This window comes from Peromyscus maniculatus, chromosome 1, assembly GCF_049852395.1.
Source record: "Peromyscus maniculatus bairdii isolate BWxNUB_F1_BW_parent chromosome 1, HU_Pman_BW_mat_3.1, whole genome shotgun sequence".
In the NCBI taxonomy this organism is placed as follows: domain Eukaryota; kingdom Metazoa; phylum Chordata; class Mammalia; order Rodentia; family Cricetidae; genus Peromyscus; species Peromyscus maniculatus.
In genome coordinates, this window is record NC_134852.1 from 93,531,124 (window position 1) to 93,549,678 (window position 18,555).

Sequence of the window (18,555 nt, forward strand, 5' to 3'; positions counted from 1 at the left end):
TCTACTGAAACTTAACCATGGATATTGTCAGTGTGACTGCCCCCTGCCCTGCCCTCCCCTCCTCCCCCACCCTGACTTTTCTCCCCGTCTCCCCATTATCAGCTGCGTTTATTGGATCACAGTTAACTCTGTTTCTAATTTGAGTAATGGATCCTTATTAGTTTTTCAAATCTTTAATAAATATTTATAAAATTTGCTGAAATCAAGAAAAGAAATAACTTTTTCAGTCTCTCGGATATACAATCTCGAATTTCCTCTTTTGCTTTTAGGGTTTGTGATTGGTTTGCTTGTGTTCCTGGTAACCCTTTTCCTCCAAGATGCAGTTTAACCTGGTGTCACTCAACTTATGCTTTAGTAAGCAGTGCTGATGATTTCCCCTCCTCTCTCTGTATAACCCTCCTGAGAATTATCCTTACATTTCCATTAAAAAGCTTTGCTTTTCGAGTTGATTTTTCTTCTCTAACACAAAGCCCACTTTCAAATGTGGGTTTCTTGAAGGCTCTGCCGTGTCTTCTGAGACTCCACACATTTGAAACATCTCTTCAGTTGCCTTCTTCATGAATGACAATGTGTCTGATTATAGTAGCTCCTGCCACGCTGCCTTCTGAGAACGTTATGGTGTGATACAGGACTTGAACCCAGGGCCACATGCATGCTAGGCAAATGCTCTACCACTGTCCTCTTCTGACATCTCCTTTTTTTGCGACAAAATATTGAAATACTGAGGTCATTCTTGCTTTCTTCTTCTTTCAAATATCCTCCCCCTCTGTATCTTCCTGTTTTCCCTCCCATCTCCCCCTCTCCCTCTGTATTTTCCTGTCTCCCCTCCCGTCTCCCCCTCTCCCTCTGTATCTTCCTGTCTCCCCTCCCGTCTCCCCCTCTCCCTCTCTGTATCTTCCTGTCTCCCCTCCTGTCTCCCCCTCTCCCTCTGTATCTCTCTCTCTTTCAAAACCTCCCTCTGATTTTCTTTGTTTTTAGGTCTCACTTTGCAACCAAAGCTGGCCTTGAGTTCTTCATCCCCCTGCCTCAGTCTCCCGAGGTTGGTATTGCTGTGGTGGGCCACCATACCTGGTGTCTTCCTCCTTTGACTTCTCATGTGATGCCTTCTTTATTTATTCTTGGCATAAAATACGTCACCAGAGTATACCTAATTGAATTTCTCTCATTCATTTTGCTAATATATGCTGAGCCATGCCACACTGCTCTGTTTTCATCTGGGGAAGTTTTTGCACCAAGAGCTGTTTATTTTCTGTCCTGTGGTATCTTTCTTGAGGGTCCAGAAGTGACATTTGTCCTTCACATCTTCATCTGTTACCTTAGTTGCCACAAAAGCTTTGGGAAAGAGTATAGGTTATAGGGAAAAAAAATCACCTTCATTATTCTTTTGTTTTTAAGTCATTTTTTTACTCATTTTAGAAGTATGTTTCTTCCTTTCCATTGATTCTCATTTTAGTGGTATGCAGTCTGGAATTTACTTTTTACTGCCTACCCAGTGGATTTTTTTTTTTTTCCAGCACTGGAGTTTGAAACCTAGAACTTCCTGTGCCAGAGATAAGAGCTCTACCACTGAGCTACAGTCCTAGTTTTTTATATTATTTTTTCCTCATCTTTTTAAATGAAAAAATTCAAATGTATAGAAAAGGAGAAGCAGATGTTAGCATTCTGCTGTCTTTGCTCCGGTCATTTTTGGAGCAGGGAGGGAGGCCTCAAGACAGGGTTTCTCTGTGTAGCCCTGGCTGTCCTGGAACTTGCTCTGTAGACCAGGCTGGCCTTGGACTCATAAAGATTCTCCTGCCTCTGCTTCTGGAGTACTGGAATTAAAGATGTTTGCTACCACGCCTGGTGCTCCTGACATTAAGAGAGACTTCATTCATGCCATCCCCAAGTACTTCAACACGTCCCTCTGAGAAATCATAGCTTTTGCACTGTTTAATGGTGCTTCTAATGCCACACCTAACAGTGACTCTGTGTCCTTCAGTAGCTAGCTGGTTTCAGATTTCCATTATCCTCCCCATGTCTCTTTGAATGAGGAAGCTTTTTGATGAACTATCACCTCTCCTAATCAAGAGGTCTTTCTTGTTCAAATCTAACTAATCTTTATCAATCTTGATGGTATCGATAGCTTTTCTTCTCTTGTGAAAACAAAAGCAAAACCTCTTTGTAATACATATTCTGATTTCCATTCTGAGGTCAACACATCTTTAAAATATATAGGATGATTTGATTCATCAGTTGTTTTCTATTATCCAAATGTCTCTCTGCAGCTGTTGTTCCTTTCTCATTAGCATTTAAAAGTTTAAAGATAGCTGGGCGGTGGTGGCACACACCTTTAACCCCAGCACTCAGGAGGCAGAGGTGGGTGGGTCTCTGTGAGTTCAAGGCCAGCCTGATCTACAGAGTGAGATCCAGGATAGGCACCAAAACTACACAGAGAAAAAAAAGTTTAAATATAATAAAACATTGTGCAGTCTATCTCTGGGGGTCTCTATTACCCCTTTCTGTTTATTAAGTGTATTTTTAAAAGTGTAATTAGATCTTTCTATAACTGCTTGTCCTGTAGGATTGTGTGGTATATCTGTAATATGCTTTATGTTTTAATATGCAAAAAAGCGTTTCATTTTACTAGAGACATATGCTGGAGCATTGTCGGTTTTAATTTGTACATGTATTCACATGATGGCCATAACTTCTAATAAATGTGTAATTACAGAACCAGCCTTTTCAGAACTTAAAGCAATTTCCCATTGAAATCCTGAATATGTCTCTATGGTATGGTTGTACATATTTTAATTTTCAAACACTGCAAAATGAAACACATCCATTTGCCAAATTTCACTTCTTTGAGTACCTTTTGGGTTACTTCCTTTGGGTAGTGGAGTTTGATTATACAAAGAACAAGTAGGATATTTCCTTATAATTTCTTTAACTTGTTGCCAAGTGATAGCAAAATCTTTTTTCAAACCTTTGCTGTTTAACATGGTGCTTGGCATGAAATTCTGAGGCTTCTAGCACATTCCCTACTAATAGCTAATCAATTTCATCCTTACTTTGTACTAGAAGATCTAGTAGACCTGTATGGGATCTGATATGTATTATAAATCCCCTCATTTATGGCTCTTAAATCTGTTAACATTCTTCATTTTCCAGATTTCTTTTTAATAGCAAATATAGGATAATTCCAAGGATTGGTTGATTCTTCAATAGGTTGAGCATCTAATTGCTCCTGTATCAGCTCTTCTAGTACCTATAAATTTTCTGATGTCAAGATGATGTCAAAGGATGATTTCTATTTCTGATTACTTATTATAGTTGAATAAATAACAACATTAATTCTGAATCATCTGGAATAAGTTCAGCAGATTCAATGTAAAACAACTCTTTCTGCATATTGAGAGTCAGTAACTATATTAAGAAGTTCTCAAAAAATCTAATAATACCATGAGAATTGCATATAATTTTGATTTCTGGACTGATTCATAAAGGCTTTGAGCTACTCTATTTAATTTTCCTGACTTATAACCTGCCTTTCCTGATTTATTTGCATCAGTATAGAGTGTAGGGGCTTCAGAAATTGGTATTACCTTTACTATATGAGGGAGAATCCAATTAGTTTGTTTTATAAACTGAAGTCTCTTGCTTTGGAGATATTTGTTGCCAATCTCTTCCAAGAAATTACTGCAAGCTCTTTGCCAGTATTCATTTTCTGCCCATAATGAGGAAATTCCTCCATTAGTAAGAGGCACCACAGTTTCTGCTGGGTTTATTTTTGCTAATTGACAGAGTCTCAATTTTCCTTCAGAATCAATTCAGAAACATAGGTATTTAATTATTTAGTCTGTTTACATGGTAAAAAAAATCCATTCTATGATATTATCTCCTCTCTGCATAATAATTCCTGTAGGAGAATGAGTAGAAGGTAAAATAACCAGAATTCAATCTAAACGATCCACATGTTGCATCCTGTAATTTCTTTTATATAAGAGCCAATTCTCTTTCAGCCTCAGATGATAGTTTCCTTGTACTATAAGTCCTTATTGCCTTGTAAGTTTTGAAACAAGTTACTTAGTTCTTGAGTTGTTAATCCAGTTGTGGGCCAATTACTATCTCCCAACAATTTTTGAAAACTATTAAGTGTTCATAATTGATCTTTTCTGATTTGTATTTTTGTGGTAGCATTTTCTATAACCCTATCTTATATCCTAAATAATAAATAGAATCTCTTCTTTGTGTTTTTCAGGAGCAATTTGTAATCCAGAACAAGGCAAAATTCTCTTTACCTCATCAAACATTTTTTCTAAAGTATTTGTGTCTGAATCAACCAATAAAATATCATCCATATAATGGTAAATTATAGATTGAGGAAATTGTTTACAAATTAGTTCTAATGGCTGTTGTACAAAATATTGACATAAGGTGCAGCTGTTTAACATTCCTTGTGGAAGAATTTTTCAATGGTACCTTTTAACAGGCTGGGAATTATTATAAGTAGGCATTGTGAAGGCAATTTTTTCTCTATCCTGTTCTTGTAAAGGTATAGTAAAAAAGCAATCTTTTAAAACAATCAGTATAAGAAAACATCTCTTAGGTAATAAAGAAGGCAATGGAATTCCAGACTGTAAAGAGCCCATTGGCTAAATCCCCTCATTTATGGCTCTTAAATCTGTTTACATTCTTCATTTTCCAGATTTCTTTTTAATAGCAAATATAGGATAATTCCAAGGATTGGTTGATTCTTCAATAGGTTGAGCATCTAATTGCTCCTGTATCAGCTCTTCTAGTGCCTATAAATTTTCTGATGTCAAAGGCTATTGTTACACCCAGGCAGATTTTAATCATTTTAAAGGTAGAGCTGTTGGTACTTTTGAAAGATTAACAGCTGTTATGCCTTGCTTATGTACAATCTGAACATTTGGTGGCTGTCCTTGATAATACCTTTTAATATTTTTCTCAAAAGCACATGTTAATTTGTTGTTTGTTTCTAAGATTGGAGGAATGTTAATCTGTTTTTCATTACTGCAACAAATCACATCCTCATAAATTCATTGCTATGTTAGCCACATATGGCTTTAATTTTCCTGTCTGTCTTTCTGGCTCTATACATTTGACCCATCTTGCACTTTGTTTTACCTGAGATAAAGCTCCTATCCCTAGAAGCTAAACATTTGCCTCCTGAAGAGGCCAATCTGAATGCCAATATTTTGGTGAAATTATTGTTATATCTGTACCTGTGTCTACCAAACCCTCAATCATAATACCACTTATTTGTACTTTTAGCTTTGGTCTTTGACAATTTATAGAAGTTTGCTAAAATACTTGTTTTATGCTATCTCCTGAAAATTTTATCTACTGAAGCTGTTCTGTCATCCAGAGCAGTGTGGTTTTTTAAACAACAGGCATTACATCTTTTAATTGCTCTGTGGAGGAGTTTCCCCAATGCTGATGGGGAATGATTGAACCAAATTAACATTGGAGCCTATGAGAGGCCCCCTAAAGTATTTACCAATGGCAAGGAGTTACTTTGTCCCTTATTGATCTTCATTCATTAGTCCAATGCCGGCCTTTGCCACACCTTCTGCATACTCAGAAGTTTGGGGCCTTCTGTTTGGATTATCCTTAGAAAACACATTGTTTCTAGGAATGCCTTGCCTAAAATCCCTTTTTAGATAGCCTGATTTACCACAATTAATACATCAAACCTTTTGATTTTTCTTATAATTTAATTACTTCTCCTATCAAGTGTCATCACAAGTGTGAGATCCAGTATCAGCTGTATTTCATCTATTGGTGCTGATCTTGCCTTTAAAGCCCTAATCTCTCTTTTGCATTCTGAATTAGCATTTTCAAAAGCCAAAGTTTCAACTATTTGTCTAACATCTGGATCTGATATCATTCTACTGACAGCTGAAGTCAATCTTTGTAAAAAAAAAAAAATCAGTGAAGACTTCTTTTGGGCCTTGTATAATTTTAGTAAATAATTCAGTCCTCTTTCTTGATTCTTTAACCCTGTTCCAAGCATTCAAAGCAGCTTTGTGGAATAGAATCAAGATGTTATCATCAAACATAGACTGTCTTTGCAAATCAGTCCTCATGGAGAAGCTGGTCTTGGAAAATCTCATGACCTCTAGCCCTACCTTATTGTTCTAAGACCCTCACTTCCTCTTTCCACCATGTTTTCCACTGTAACTGGGACAAGCTTCCAATATTGTTGTAACTAAATCTTTCCAATCTTGTGGAATAATTCTGTTCTTAGTGGTCCATGAACTTAACACCTGTTTCACAAAGGATGAATGCATACCATATGAAGACTGCTTCCTTAAATCTCTTCAAATCTAACATTTTTACCGGATTCCAATTAACTTCTGTATAGCCTTGGGGGTGCCTAACATCTGGTGGTTGATCTTGTATGGTAACTGGATAAATTAAGGTTGGTTTTCTAATCAACTTAGGGCACTCCCCTTCAGTTTCATAATGCAATGGTGTAGCAGGTTCTGGTCTAAACTCCTCTGTCCATGTCTGAGTATTTTTCTTATTTTCATTAGTCTGTGTTTCTAAAGCTTGTATCTTATCAATAGTAAGCCCTTCTAAGACTGTATCTTATCAGCCAATTTTTTTTTATTTTCATTAGTAAGTCTTTCTAAGGCCTGTATCTTATCAGTAGTAAGTCTTTTTAAAGCTTGTATCCTATTAGTCAAATTATCATATTTGGCACAGTCAAACCACTTTTCAAAGAATAAAATATTAATTACCAAACTGATAGTAATTACAATTGACATTATATCAATCCCAGGTAAGTCATTTATCCCCTTGTTTGAGTTTTCCATTTTCAAACCATCCATAGAAGCACTACACAGGGTTCTAGCTCCCTGCATTGTGATGCTTCCCATTCTTAACTCGGGAAAGACTTTTCTTTTTAATCTTATTTAACTCTCTACTAAAAGACTTCCCAGGTGTCTCACCAAATCCACTGACTTCTCAGTAGTTTGTTGGTGGTGTTGGCAGTGAACTCAAGCCCCTCAAGTGTGAGCCTGTTTTCCGGAGTCTGCCTGCTGTGAGTGCTCTTGCAAAAAGGCCCAAGGCAACTGTGGCAGTGCCGTCTGGCGTGACTCCTCTGTCTCTGTGGTCACACAGCACCAAATGTTGTTTCGACTTTGACACAGTTGGTTATGCCTTAATCTATTGTTATCTCAGCCAGCAACTGGAACTCCTCAGTTACCGGCATGGTTCTCAGCAGTGGCCAGGCCGCTCAGGCCAAAGCTTGGTGAGAATCTGCTCCTGCAGGCACCGGCCCTGCCAATGCCACTAAAGGTAGCTTTAACTCAATCTCTATTGTTGTAATTATGAATAAGACTCGAGATTCAAAGGCTGGAGTGAAAACCTGCGAGCTCAGAGAGGCTGAGTAGCAGCTAGTTAACGCTTTCTCCTTGCTGGTGTCCATGGAAGACCTGTGCTTCCACTTTGCTAAACTGGAAAAACCTGCACCACTTCCTGTGTGTGTCTCTCTCTCCCCCGATTGCCCTTTGATGCGCTATAATGACTTTCTGTCAGCGAGTTGCTAATGCAGCCTCCTGACCCAGGGTTAATTTTATTTAATTAACGCAAATGCAAACTCAGGGTTCACAGTGTGATTGAATGTCCCCCAACATCCTTCACTTCCTTTTTCTTTTTGTTCTTCTGTCTACACCACCCCATTATCTATACCTTGGTTGATTCGGTTGTCTGTCCTTTTGGTTTGGGCTAATTCTGTCCTCATGTCTTTTTTTTTTTTTTTTTTTTTTTAGCATGTCCTCCCATGCCTTGCATATTCTAAAATTGACAGTGTTTTAATTTTCTCTGCAGTCTCCTTTGTTCTCCATTAGTGATCTGATGTGTTTGCTTCTGTTTCTCACACTTGGCCAATTTGGGGGCCCTCCCTCTCATTTCTTGCTGTGGCCCCAAGGCATTTTCACTCTTCCCTGCAGCAAATCCGTGTGCCAGAAGGACTTAGGGGGTCTTACTCTTCAAGAAACTGGTTTTGTTCTTTCCTTCTCTGTCTCAGGCCTCTGATGGTTCCACTTACTCACGGACAGGGCTGGTGTAGATGTGGCACCCCAAGTGCTCACAGTGTTATCATTGACCCTGGCCCCAGCCCTCAAGTCTGGAGCTGGGAGCTGAGAGGAGGCACTCCCACAGGACAGCCCTGCTCTGTGGCATATCTCAGGGGCTGTTTGTGGTTGATAGCTTTTCCTTCTGTCCTCATTCATTTCTGAAAAGGGAGCAGGTGTGTGTTAGCTCTTCCCGAGTAGATGGGATCTGAAGTACCCTCAAAAGGCCTGTGTGTCAAATCCTATGATGCTACTGGGAAGTGGCCTGCTTGGGGGAAGGTGTAGGTCCTTGTGGAAACCCCGGTGCCTTTTTCCTACCACCAAGGGTGCTTTCCCCTAATGAGCTTTCTCCTCTATGTGCTGTGTGAGCCAGAAGGCCTTGCCACAGCCCTAAAAGGAGCAGCAACAGTGTGGACTGAAACCGCCACAGCTGTGGTCAAGGCAAACCTTCCCCCATTGTGAGGTGAACCTCGTGGGCATTGCATGGCAGTGCCGGACACACTTACTTCCATGTGTACGAAAACTGTACCGCTACCTCAGTTAGAGCCAGGCATCTGCCTGCTGCCTTCTAGAGACCTGGATAACCACACAAATCCACAGCAGGATTGAGTGTGTGCTCTTCCGCATGGCCCAGCTGTCACACATTTCCTGTTGCACTCCTGGGCCTCTGGAGTTTTGCGGAGTCAAAGGTCAACTCTGTTTCCAGGTCCACTGCCCCTCTCCCAATCCCGTTGTTATAACTGTATTCAGTTTTAAGGGCTCATCCTCTATCTCCCACTGCCGGGAGATTCATGCTAGTTTTTAACAAAGATCCAGGCTACTCTGGAAGTCACCATGCTGCTTACCAGGGTGGCCCTGGGGACCTCAGAGTCCTGCTGTGCTGACCCAGCCTGGAGAGCAAAATGAAGGGCCTGGTCAGTGTGTAGCCAGCTGTCCCGTGGCTTAAAAAGTGCTTCCACTTTGCCTGCATTCTACTCTTTACTGAAAAATGAAAACAAAATGTGAAATGGATGTGTGTGTGTGTGTGTGTGTGTGTGTGTGTACATGCACATGTGATCCTTAGGAAGATTGTCTACTCCCTTTGACACGAGGTCTTTTGTTGGCCTGGAGCTGACCCAAATAGGCTAGAATGACCAGACAGACATCCCAGGATGTGTCTCCCCAGCACTGGATGACAAGTGACCCTCCACACCTGCCTGTGTACATGGTTCTGGAGATGAAACTCAGGTCAGCATGTACCTTACCAGTCAACCCCTTTCCCTTTCCCTTCCTTTCTTCTTTCCTCCTCCTCCTTTTCTTTTCTTTTTTTTCTTTTCTTTTCTTTTCTTTTCTTTTCTTTTCTTTTCTTTTCTTTTCTTTTCTTTTCTTTTCTTTTCTTTTCTTGTATTCACCCAGTCTGGCCTAGAACTTGAGGCTATCCACCTGCCTCAACCTCCGGGATGCTGGGATAATAGGTATGAGCCACCAAGCCTGGTTTGCATTATCTAACAGGTAAAGGTTGCTTCCTGCGTGGCTTCTAGCGAGTGAGCCTGTTCCTCTCCTGCGACTCATGTCCAGCCTCAATCATCTGTTTCCTAATGACTTCAGTATCTACCCACTAGTGAAGGTGCACGGTAAAGTCAAGGGAAGAGGGGAGAGCCGCCTCGATTCCCCTTGTCCTTGTGACAGCCGTCACCCTCTTCACCCGTCACGTGTCAGTCAGTGTCCTTCTCCAGGGTGTTTACCGATTCCTCTGATGGGTAATCCTCCTCCCCACTGGTGAATACCACCCGTCCTCAGACAGTGGGGGCAGCTGTGGGCATGGCAATCTTAGACTTTAGTTTTCCACTGTTGTGTGATCTTGAGAAAGTCAACCACCTCCCCGTTAGGATCCAGTGACATTTCAAGCATTGCGGCTAAATCGGTCTGTCCTTTCCAGCTGAACACATGCAAGGGAGTTAGGCCTGCCTGGGAAGCAGACACCTAGGTCAGTGTGTGGGTGACGATGACCAGTGGGTGTGCTCAGAGGTAGACAGATGGACAGACAGCGGGGAACCACACGCTGCCTCTGTACCACTTTTTAAAAAATGTATTTAACCAGGCAGGGAGAAGGGGGGGTCATTGAGGACCAAGTCACATGGGCGACAGAGGTCTGACAAGACCTTGGAGAAAGGCTAATACCTCACGTGGAAACCAACCTTAGGGATGGCCAGTGAGGTGGAAGGCCTGGAGGGAGCTTTGAACCTGGTCGTGTGGGCGCTCTCCTCACAGGTTTAGATGCCTTTGCTCCGCTGTCGCTGTCCTGTTTTCATGGCAGTGATGCCCCTCATGGAATGCTTATCACACTAACTTTCCCAGGTGGCTTCTGTGTTGCTCACTGGCAAGTGTCAGGGATAACCATTTGTTTTTCTCAGATCAACGTAGTGGGTAGAAACTGCTGTCTGTGGAAATATCTACTCCGGGCAGAAGCAGGAAAGCAGGGGGTGGGGCAGGCTGAAGGCAAGCAAGGAGCGCATGCCCACTGCCTGTGATGTCACAATCTGCCTCACCTGTGACCTGGTCCGGCCTCATACCACCAAGGACAAAAGCCACTCTTGGCCTTCTGTCTAGGTGGGACAGCCCCTAGAAACCTAGCAAGAGCAGTGTCCTTGGGAACTTGTTCACATTTAGACTAGCCGAGCTGGGTTGCATCTCATGGCTCCTTTGTGACCTGGTTTAGCTGGTCGCTGTTAGGAGGCAACCGCCAGTCACCGTGGTTCTGAACTCTTGAAGGCTGTGATGCCGGGGTGATGTTTGGAAATTGGCATCATGGAGATGAAGAGGGAGCCCTTCCCACCATGGCCAGCACAGGCCCCACATGGGCCCAGAAGGTCAGCAAGAATTTACTGAATGAGGGATTGGACGAGGTGGGCATAGTGTGAGCTCTTAATGGAAGCAAGCGAGAAGTGTTGTTTCTGCTCTTTGGTCTTTTGGGGGGTCTGCCACCCAGCTCCCAAATAAATCACACACGGAGGCTTAGTCTTAAATATAGTCACCCAGCCTTAGCTTGGCTTGTTTCTTGCCAGTTTTCCTTTACTTATATTATCCCCGTCTACCTTTTGCCTCTGGCTTTTCCCATTCTCTTGCTTCTGTAAATCTTACTCTCACTCTGTGACTTGCTGTGTAGCTGGGTGGCTGGCTCCTCCTCCTCCTCCCTCCCAGATTTCTCCTATCTATTCTCTCTGCCTGCCAGCCCCACCTATTTCTCCTGCCTTGCTATTGGCCATTCAGTTCTTTATTAGACCATCAGGTGTTTTAGACAGGCACAGTAACACAGCTTCACAGAGTTAAACAAATGCACCATAAACAAAAGTAACACACCTGGAAATAATATTCTACAGTCGAGAAGGATCTTGGGAAGGGCAGAAAGCCCAACCAACATTAAGGACATCCCCTCATGAGCCCCATAGGAAACAATGTTTAGATGGTGTCATTTGGGGGTTACTTTTATCATCCCGTCAAGAGCCCTTACCTGCTGGTTGGGTGAGCACTATCTGTGCATTGCAGTGGAGCAAAACTGCTTTCTCCAGGGAGGCGCTCTGGATGGATTGAGAAAGCTGAGCCGTCTGCCGCGGGCTCTGTTGGAGCTAAGTGTGAATATGTTCACACAGGCCAAACTCAGGGTCAGACATCGGTGTGGTACTTGCACTCCTAAAGTTGGTTCCCAAAGCACCAAGTTTACAGTGAGGTCTAAGGAGAGTATGTGTGGGTGGAGGTGATGTATGACCTCCTCAGGTGTGTGTTCTAGGATGCGGACAAACCCTGCTGGAAATGTGTCAGCAAGGAGGGACAAGCAGTCTGGCTTCTAAGGCACTTGGCCTGTGGGGATATGCTGAACTACCGTGAACAACAGGGAGGGGAGGCAAGCTTACTTCAAGGCCTTTAAGTCCATCTTCCTGATGAGGTGCAGGGAGGGAGGTATGGGGTTACTACACGGTAGAATCTCGGTCTGGTCAGTCTTCTACTTAGTTTGTATGAAGTCCAGAGGGTAGGGTCTGGGGAGAAGACTCAGTGGGTAAGATGCCACACAGGCATGAGGATCTGAGTTCGGATCCCTGTACCCGTGTAAAAAGCCCCAGGGGGGAGACAGGAGGATCCCTGGCATTCATTGGCGACCTGGGCTAGCCGAACTGTGAGCTCTAGATTCAGTGGGCGACTCTGTCTCAAAAGATAGAGTGGAGGGGTAGGAAACACTCAGCATTGACCTTTGGCCTCCACACACAGCGCGTACATCTGCACATGTGTGTTCACACATGAACACATACATGCACATACAAACACAGACGCTAGTGGGACACATTAACACCATGATAATGTATTCTACTAGGGTTGATACGGAAATCCTGACATGATGAATTTCTTCCAATCTTAGTATATGTGCTGCCAAAGCAAGCACAGATAAGTTTCTTAATAAATCACCAAGAAAAAGAGAAGTTGGAGGAATGGAACTTTAAGAAGTCTGCCGGTGGCATTGCCTTCCTGCCCACTCCACGTTTTTCTTGTCCCTTATTTATCACCAGAGGACCCCCCCCACACACACACTTTTTTTTAATTATTATTATTTCCCACTGCAGCACAACATCGTCTGTTTGTAAGACTCTCAGTGATGTTTCGGGGCAGTGTGCATGCTGTGTGGCTCCCTCCAGGGTGAACATAGCTATCCACCATTTATCTTCTTTATGACAGAAACTTTCGGAATCCTCCGCTCCAGCTTAAAACCCACACACAGTGCCTTGTCCTTGGTCACTGCACAGTGAGACAGTCCAGCAGCCAGCTCTTCTCCACCGGGTCCCTGCTCTCCCAGCCTCTAATAACCACCATTCTGCTTGGTTCCCGTGAGCTCAACTCTGCTGGGGTCCACAGGAATGAGGTCATGGGACAGCTGTCTTTCTGTATGGCTTGTCTCATTTAACACAGTGCCCTCTAGCTCCATCCATGTTGTCTCATGTGACTGGATGTTCATTCTTTTTTATGGATAAGTACTATTCCCTTGTGCCACGTTTTCTTCATTCATTTATCAGCAGATGCACACCTGGGTTGTTTCCATTTCTCGGCTATTGTGAAGTGAGCCGAAATAATGACAGCAGTGTGGCTGTCTCTGACATGTCATCGATTTCCTGTCTCTGCGCCAGATACCCGATAATGGAATGGCTGAATCATGTGGCGGTTCTATTTGAAAAAAAATATTTTTTCTTCTACCACTTCTAATTCTCTGGCTTGCTGGAGGAAGGCTGTGTGCTGGGGACACCTGTGACCCCCTCCTGTTGCTTGAGGACATTTGTTCTGTTCTCTTCACTGTTCTTGGCCAGCAGAGGAGATTGTCAGTGAATTCCTGGCCATTTATCGATCCCCAGGTGTGATGGTCAGTCCCTCCAGTGTGACCTTGGCCTCGGACAAACACACGGGGGGATGTAAAGGAGGGCCTTATCAAAGTTGTGGATAGGTTGCCGTGGCTCCAAGGAAGCATGGAAATGCTTATGTGGGGAGGAGGATGCAGGACGGGTCTTTAGTCCTGGGGGGAGATTTGGAGATGGAATCATCAGAGTACTGGCCAAAAGGTCTGCCCTTTCCCAGAGGGGACCGAGTGCAGTCAAGAAACAGAGGGGACCAGTCCCTGCTCACAGCTGAACTCCTGGCTCTGGGTGTGGCAGCCGCTCAGGCTTCTGTTAGCAGGACAACAGGCAGTCTGCAGCCTCCAGGGGAACTGGGTTCTGCTCAGGTAGCATGAGGGTGGCCGTGGAGGATCCAGAGATCAGTATGGGGCTGGAGAGTTGAGCTCAGCGCTTAAAGCCTGGGCTGGCAACCCAAGCCCAGTATGTATTGTCTTAGGTCGCATAGCTTGCCAGCTGGTACATCTAGGTTTTGAACTCTGCCCTCCGGCTTTGGGTCTTACATGTTGCCCCTCCCACCCATCAAGGCCTTGACATGGGAGGCAGTGCAGTTGATTGGGACAAGAGCAGTTTTGGTGTTTCTTCCTAAATGAGGTGCTGTGGGTGTGGCAGCAGCTGGTGTCACAGTGGGAAGCTTGGTGACTCTGGGGCGGAGGGAGAGGGGTATTGCAAGATTTGGCCCTCACTGGGACATTTGCAGGGCTTCCTGGTGAGCAGTAAAGTTCCATTCAACTTGTTTATTAGCTCAGCTCTGTTGAGAGACCTGGCTCACTTCCTGAAGACCTCCCCTCCATGCTTCTGCTTCCCAAAGCTGGATATCTTAGGGCTTTTTAGGGCTCCCCTTCCCTGCCTGCTCAGATCCCACAAAGAGCAGCCTCTCCTACACAAACCCCACTCCTTATATTTCTATTTTGTTTTTAAAGTGTGTGTGTGTGTGTGTGTGTCTGTCTGTCTGTCTGTCTGTCTGCCTGTCTGTGTATCTGTGTATGCACATGTGTGAGAGCATGAAGAAGCCAGAAGAGCGTGTTGAATTCCCTGGAGCTGGAGTGACAGGTAGTTGTGAGCTGCCTGTTCTGGGAACTGAACTCGGGTCCCTGGGAAGAGGATCACATGTTCCTAACCACTTAGCCATCTCTCCACCCAGCATCCTCGTCTTTTTGGTTTCTCTTGCATGTGTTATACTCTGGAGCAGTTGGACACCTGCATTTTTTTTTTTCCCAACCCAGGGAAAAACTGCTGCTGGAGAAAACCTCATGACATGCTGACCTGGCAGCATGGCTTTGGCTGGAGGCCAGGTCATCTGTGTCTCAGAATGGCCTCTGCTTCCACTCTTGGGGGGGGGGGGTTCCTCCCCATCTGCCTAGTGTCAGCCCTGGCTTCTCCCTTTGCCTCTCACCTACAATCCCTTGCCTCCACTTGGACCCGTTCCCGACGCTTCCCTCAGCCTTCCATGTCTCACCCTTTCCTTGATGCGATTGTCAGAGTTGACAAAGCATATCTCATATTGCTTTCCTGCACATGCATGAGCAGCTGCACGTGCTTTGAGAGGCCAGAGGTCAGCTTTGGGTGTCCGGTCTCCATTTTCCTTATTATTTATTTATTTGTTTATTGTTTGTTTGAGTCAGGGTCTCTTCCTGGGACCTGGGGCCCCCCCAGTAGGCAAGGCTGCCTCTAGATCCTTACAGATCCTCCCGCCTCCGGCTCCCCAGCACTGACATGATGCATACACCACTATGCCTGGCTATTGAAATGTGGATTCTGGGGATTAACTCAAGACCTCAAGCCTCCCCAGCCCACTGCCACTTGTCTCCTTTGTCCCTTGAGGAACTTGTTCAGTCAGGGCCACCAACAGCTCCCTAGAAGATGAATCATAGGCATCTGTAGCTTTATCTCATGTGATCATCTCTTTGAAACATCTGGTATGGTTCCCACCCTTCCACTCTCCTGGGGAAGCTCTGAGCTCCGTCTACTGTCTGCCTGTCTGTCCTCTCTGTGTCTACTGTCTGCCTGTCCTCTGTCTCTACTGTCTGCCTGTCTGTCCTCTCCATCTACTGTCTGCCTGTCTGTCCTCTCTCTCTACCTCTTTCAAATCAGGACCACCTGGAGTCGACTTCCAGTCCTTGTCCTTTCACACTAATCATGCTCTGAGATGCATGTCATCTGTCACAAAGATGCATGTCCTCTGTCACAGAGATGCATGTCCTCTGTCACAATCCCCAAAGCTACATTTCTGTTTCCCAGCATGTCTTTCCAGCTCTTGACAGCCTTCCCTCTGCTTCAGATCAGGTGACCAATGTTTCACTCTGTGTGTGTGTGTGTGTGTGTGTGTGTGTGTGTGTGTGTGTGTGTGTGTGAATAGAGAGGACCATCTTGCCTCTTGTTGCTCAGGTACTATCTACCTTTTGTTTTTTTCTTCTTTTTTTTTAAAGGACAGGTTGTTTTGTTTTGTTTTTTTTTTTCTGGCCTGGGACTCACCGAGTAGCCTAGGTTGTCTGGCTAGTGAGTCCTAGTGACTTATCTCCACCTTCACAGTGATGGAATTACAGGTGTGCCCCCCCCCTTTTTAAGTGGGCTCTGGGGTGTTTGGTGCTCAGGCCCACGAGGCACGCCTTTCCTGATTGCTGTTACCCCAACGCCAACATTGCACTTAATTTTCATTAATCCAAATCCTTTCCTCACTCCCATGATTAAAACCAGAACAACCATTGTTGTTGGGCAAAGGCTCGGGCTGGATTCCCCAGGTTTGATTGAATCCGGGTGAGCTTAGGCAAATTGTCTAACTTCTCTGTGTCTCAGTTTCCAGAAATAAACATACCTGCCTGGAAGGACCGAGGTAGAGATGAGAGCAGTTAAAAAATAAACAAACAAACAAACAAACAAACAACCAGCCAAGCTCTTGGCACGGGGCTCATGTGTTATAGCTTCTGCCAAACACAGAGCTTTGTTCTGGATGCCCGGTCCCGGGCATCATTCCTTCAGGTCACCCCGTGTCCTAGTTACTTCCTTGACATTGTGACTAGGGCCACACTCGGAGACCTCTCCCCCTGACAGCTCTACTGCAGCTAAGCCCACTGTGTTCTGTAAGGTCTCAGTGCCCGCCTCCTCCCCGGCCACCTCTTTACCTGTGCCGCCCATCCCCTCCCTCGCTCGGGCTATCTCCTACTGCGGCTAGAGGAGTCTTCCTCGAACACAAATCCTCTCATGTCACCACTAAAATTCTGCAGTGCCCTTCGGGATAAACCCAGACTGCTTCCGACGGCTGCCAGGCTCATCTCTGGGCTGCTGACCTCCCCCAGGCTGCCAGGCTCACCTATGCCTGCTGGCCGCTCTGGCCGTCTATAATCACCTGCATGTTCCATACTGTGCCGTGTGTGGTGTTGTGAAATGCACTCCTCAGCCACCTGTTGACATGTCGCCTGCTGCCTTAGACACTTAGACTGCTTCTGTTTCCTTACCGCCCTTATAAAGATGGTGAAGTTAGTCGGCCCAGTTCCTTGTGTATCGTGTATTTCCCCATTAGTGGCCAAGGGCCCTGATTTTCTCGTGCATTGCTGTTTTATTATTTATGGTTTTTTGTGCGTGTCCGTATTTGTGAACATATATGTGCATGGATGCTCTCGAAGGCCAGTAAAGGGTGTCTGATCCACGGGATCTGGACTTAGAGGCAGTTGTGAATGTGGCTCTCCTGTAAGACCAGCAAGGATTCGGAACCTCTGAGTGTACCTCCAACTCACTCTTTGTCCCTTGGTTTTAAAGGGTTGATGGCTCAGAAGGGAGATTGATGACTTTTAGCTTTTTATTCAATATTTAATTCACTGAAGCCATAAATATAAGAACAGATTCTACCTTCAACCTATAAAAACAACCTATGAATCTTGGAAGTTCACTTGTAAATCTAGTAATGTTAAAAGGAAAAGTCCCACCAGCCTGGCGTATGCAGGAGCCAATGAGAGACCTTGTCTCGAAGGAGAAGGGGAGGTCTGACTGACAAGGTGTGAAAGAGCTGGCGGATGTGTGTGTGTGTGTGTGTGTGTGTGTGTGTGTGTGTGTGTGTGTGTGTTTTAACAAACTAGAAAGCAGCGCTCATTTCACTTGTTTATGACCATGAGTTTAAAGCCTTCCTTCCTTGAGTGTCATTTATAATTTGTTCAACACTTTCAAGTCTCAGAAGGCCAGTGTGTGTGACCCTTGTAAGATTTTAGATTTTTGGGCTGGAGAGATGGCTCAGAGGTTAAGAGTACTGCTTGCTCTTCCAAAGGTCCTGAGTTCAATTCCCAGCACCCACATGGTGGTTCACAACCATCTGTAATGAGACCTGGTGCCCTCTTCTGGCCTGCAGAGATATATGCAGATAGAACACTATACATAATAAATAAATAAATCTTAAAAAAAAGATTTTAGATTTTGAAAAAAGCGCCCAGAAGATGCACACATGAACACGACTGGAGAGCTTACTCTAAGCACCACTGTTCGCTGTGGTCATTATACCCAGTCAGCAGCATCAGCACCAGCATTAGCGAATGACCTTTGCCCCCAGCCCCAGATGGCTCAGCTAACCATGGGAACACCGTTGGCATCTCCCGCTGCTAATGGTTATGCTACAAAATGTTGGAAAGCAAAATACAGCTAAGTTCCCTGCTACTGGTTAGGGATTAGACCTGGACTCAGAAGGTCCATGCTACTGGTTAGGGGTTAGACCTGGACTCAGAAGGTCCATGCTACTGGTTAGGGGTTAGACCTGGACTCAGAAGGTCCATGCTACTGGTTAGGGGTTAGACCTGGACTCAGAAGGTCCATGCTTCTTCCAGAAGATTCCGAGCTGCTTTTGCTGGGATTATTATCAAGTGGTGACCACATCAGTGATGGACAGGACTTCTGGAGCCCACTCTTTTTAGCAGGGTCTTCTACTATCTTGCCTGGTGTTTGACTTTCTCTACAAAACCTTCTGTTGAAGAAAGTTTTGTGGCTAAAATAAGATTGTGTGTGTGTGTGTGTGTGTGTGTGTGTGTGTGTGTGTGTGTGTGTTTTGTTTTGAGATTGTGTCTCCAGACTGGCCTGGAACTTCC

At 44.6% G+C, this 18,555-nt stretch overlaps 1 protein-coding gene across 10 annotated transcripts in view; it reads left to right on the plus strand.

Annotated features, from left to right (window-relative positions):
* The window catches only part of Sh3gl3 (SH3 domain containing GRB2 like 3, endophilin A3), a 133,689-nt gene that overhangs the window by 26,526 nt on the left and 88,608 nt on the right, over positions 1 to 18,555 (plus strand). The window contains exon 1 of one of the 10 annotated variants that reach the window (XM_042278821.2): positions 10,614 to 10,930. The exons of 8 other annotated variants lie outside the window; for them this stretch is intronic. In XM_042278821.2, the coding sequence (XP_042134755.1) occupies positions 10,850 to 10,930 (81 nt within the window). In that variant the 5' untranslated portion in view covers positions 10,614 to 10,849. Of the gene's footprint in view, positions 1 to 10,613; positions 10,931 to 18,555 lie in introns of those variants that run through there. One more of the 10 variants, XR_013042892.1, reaches the window with a different exon arrangement.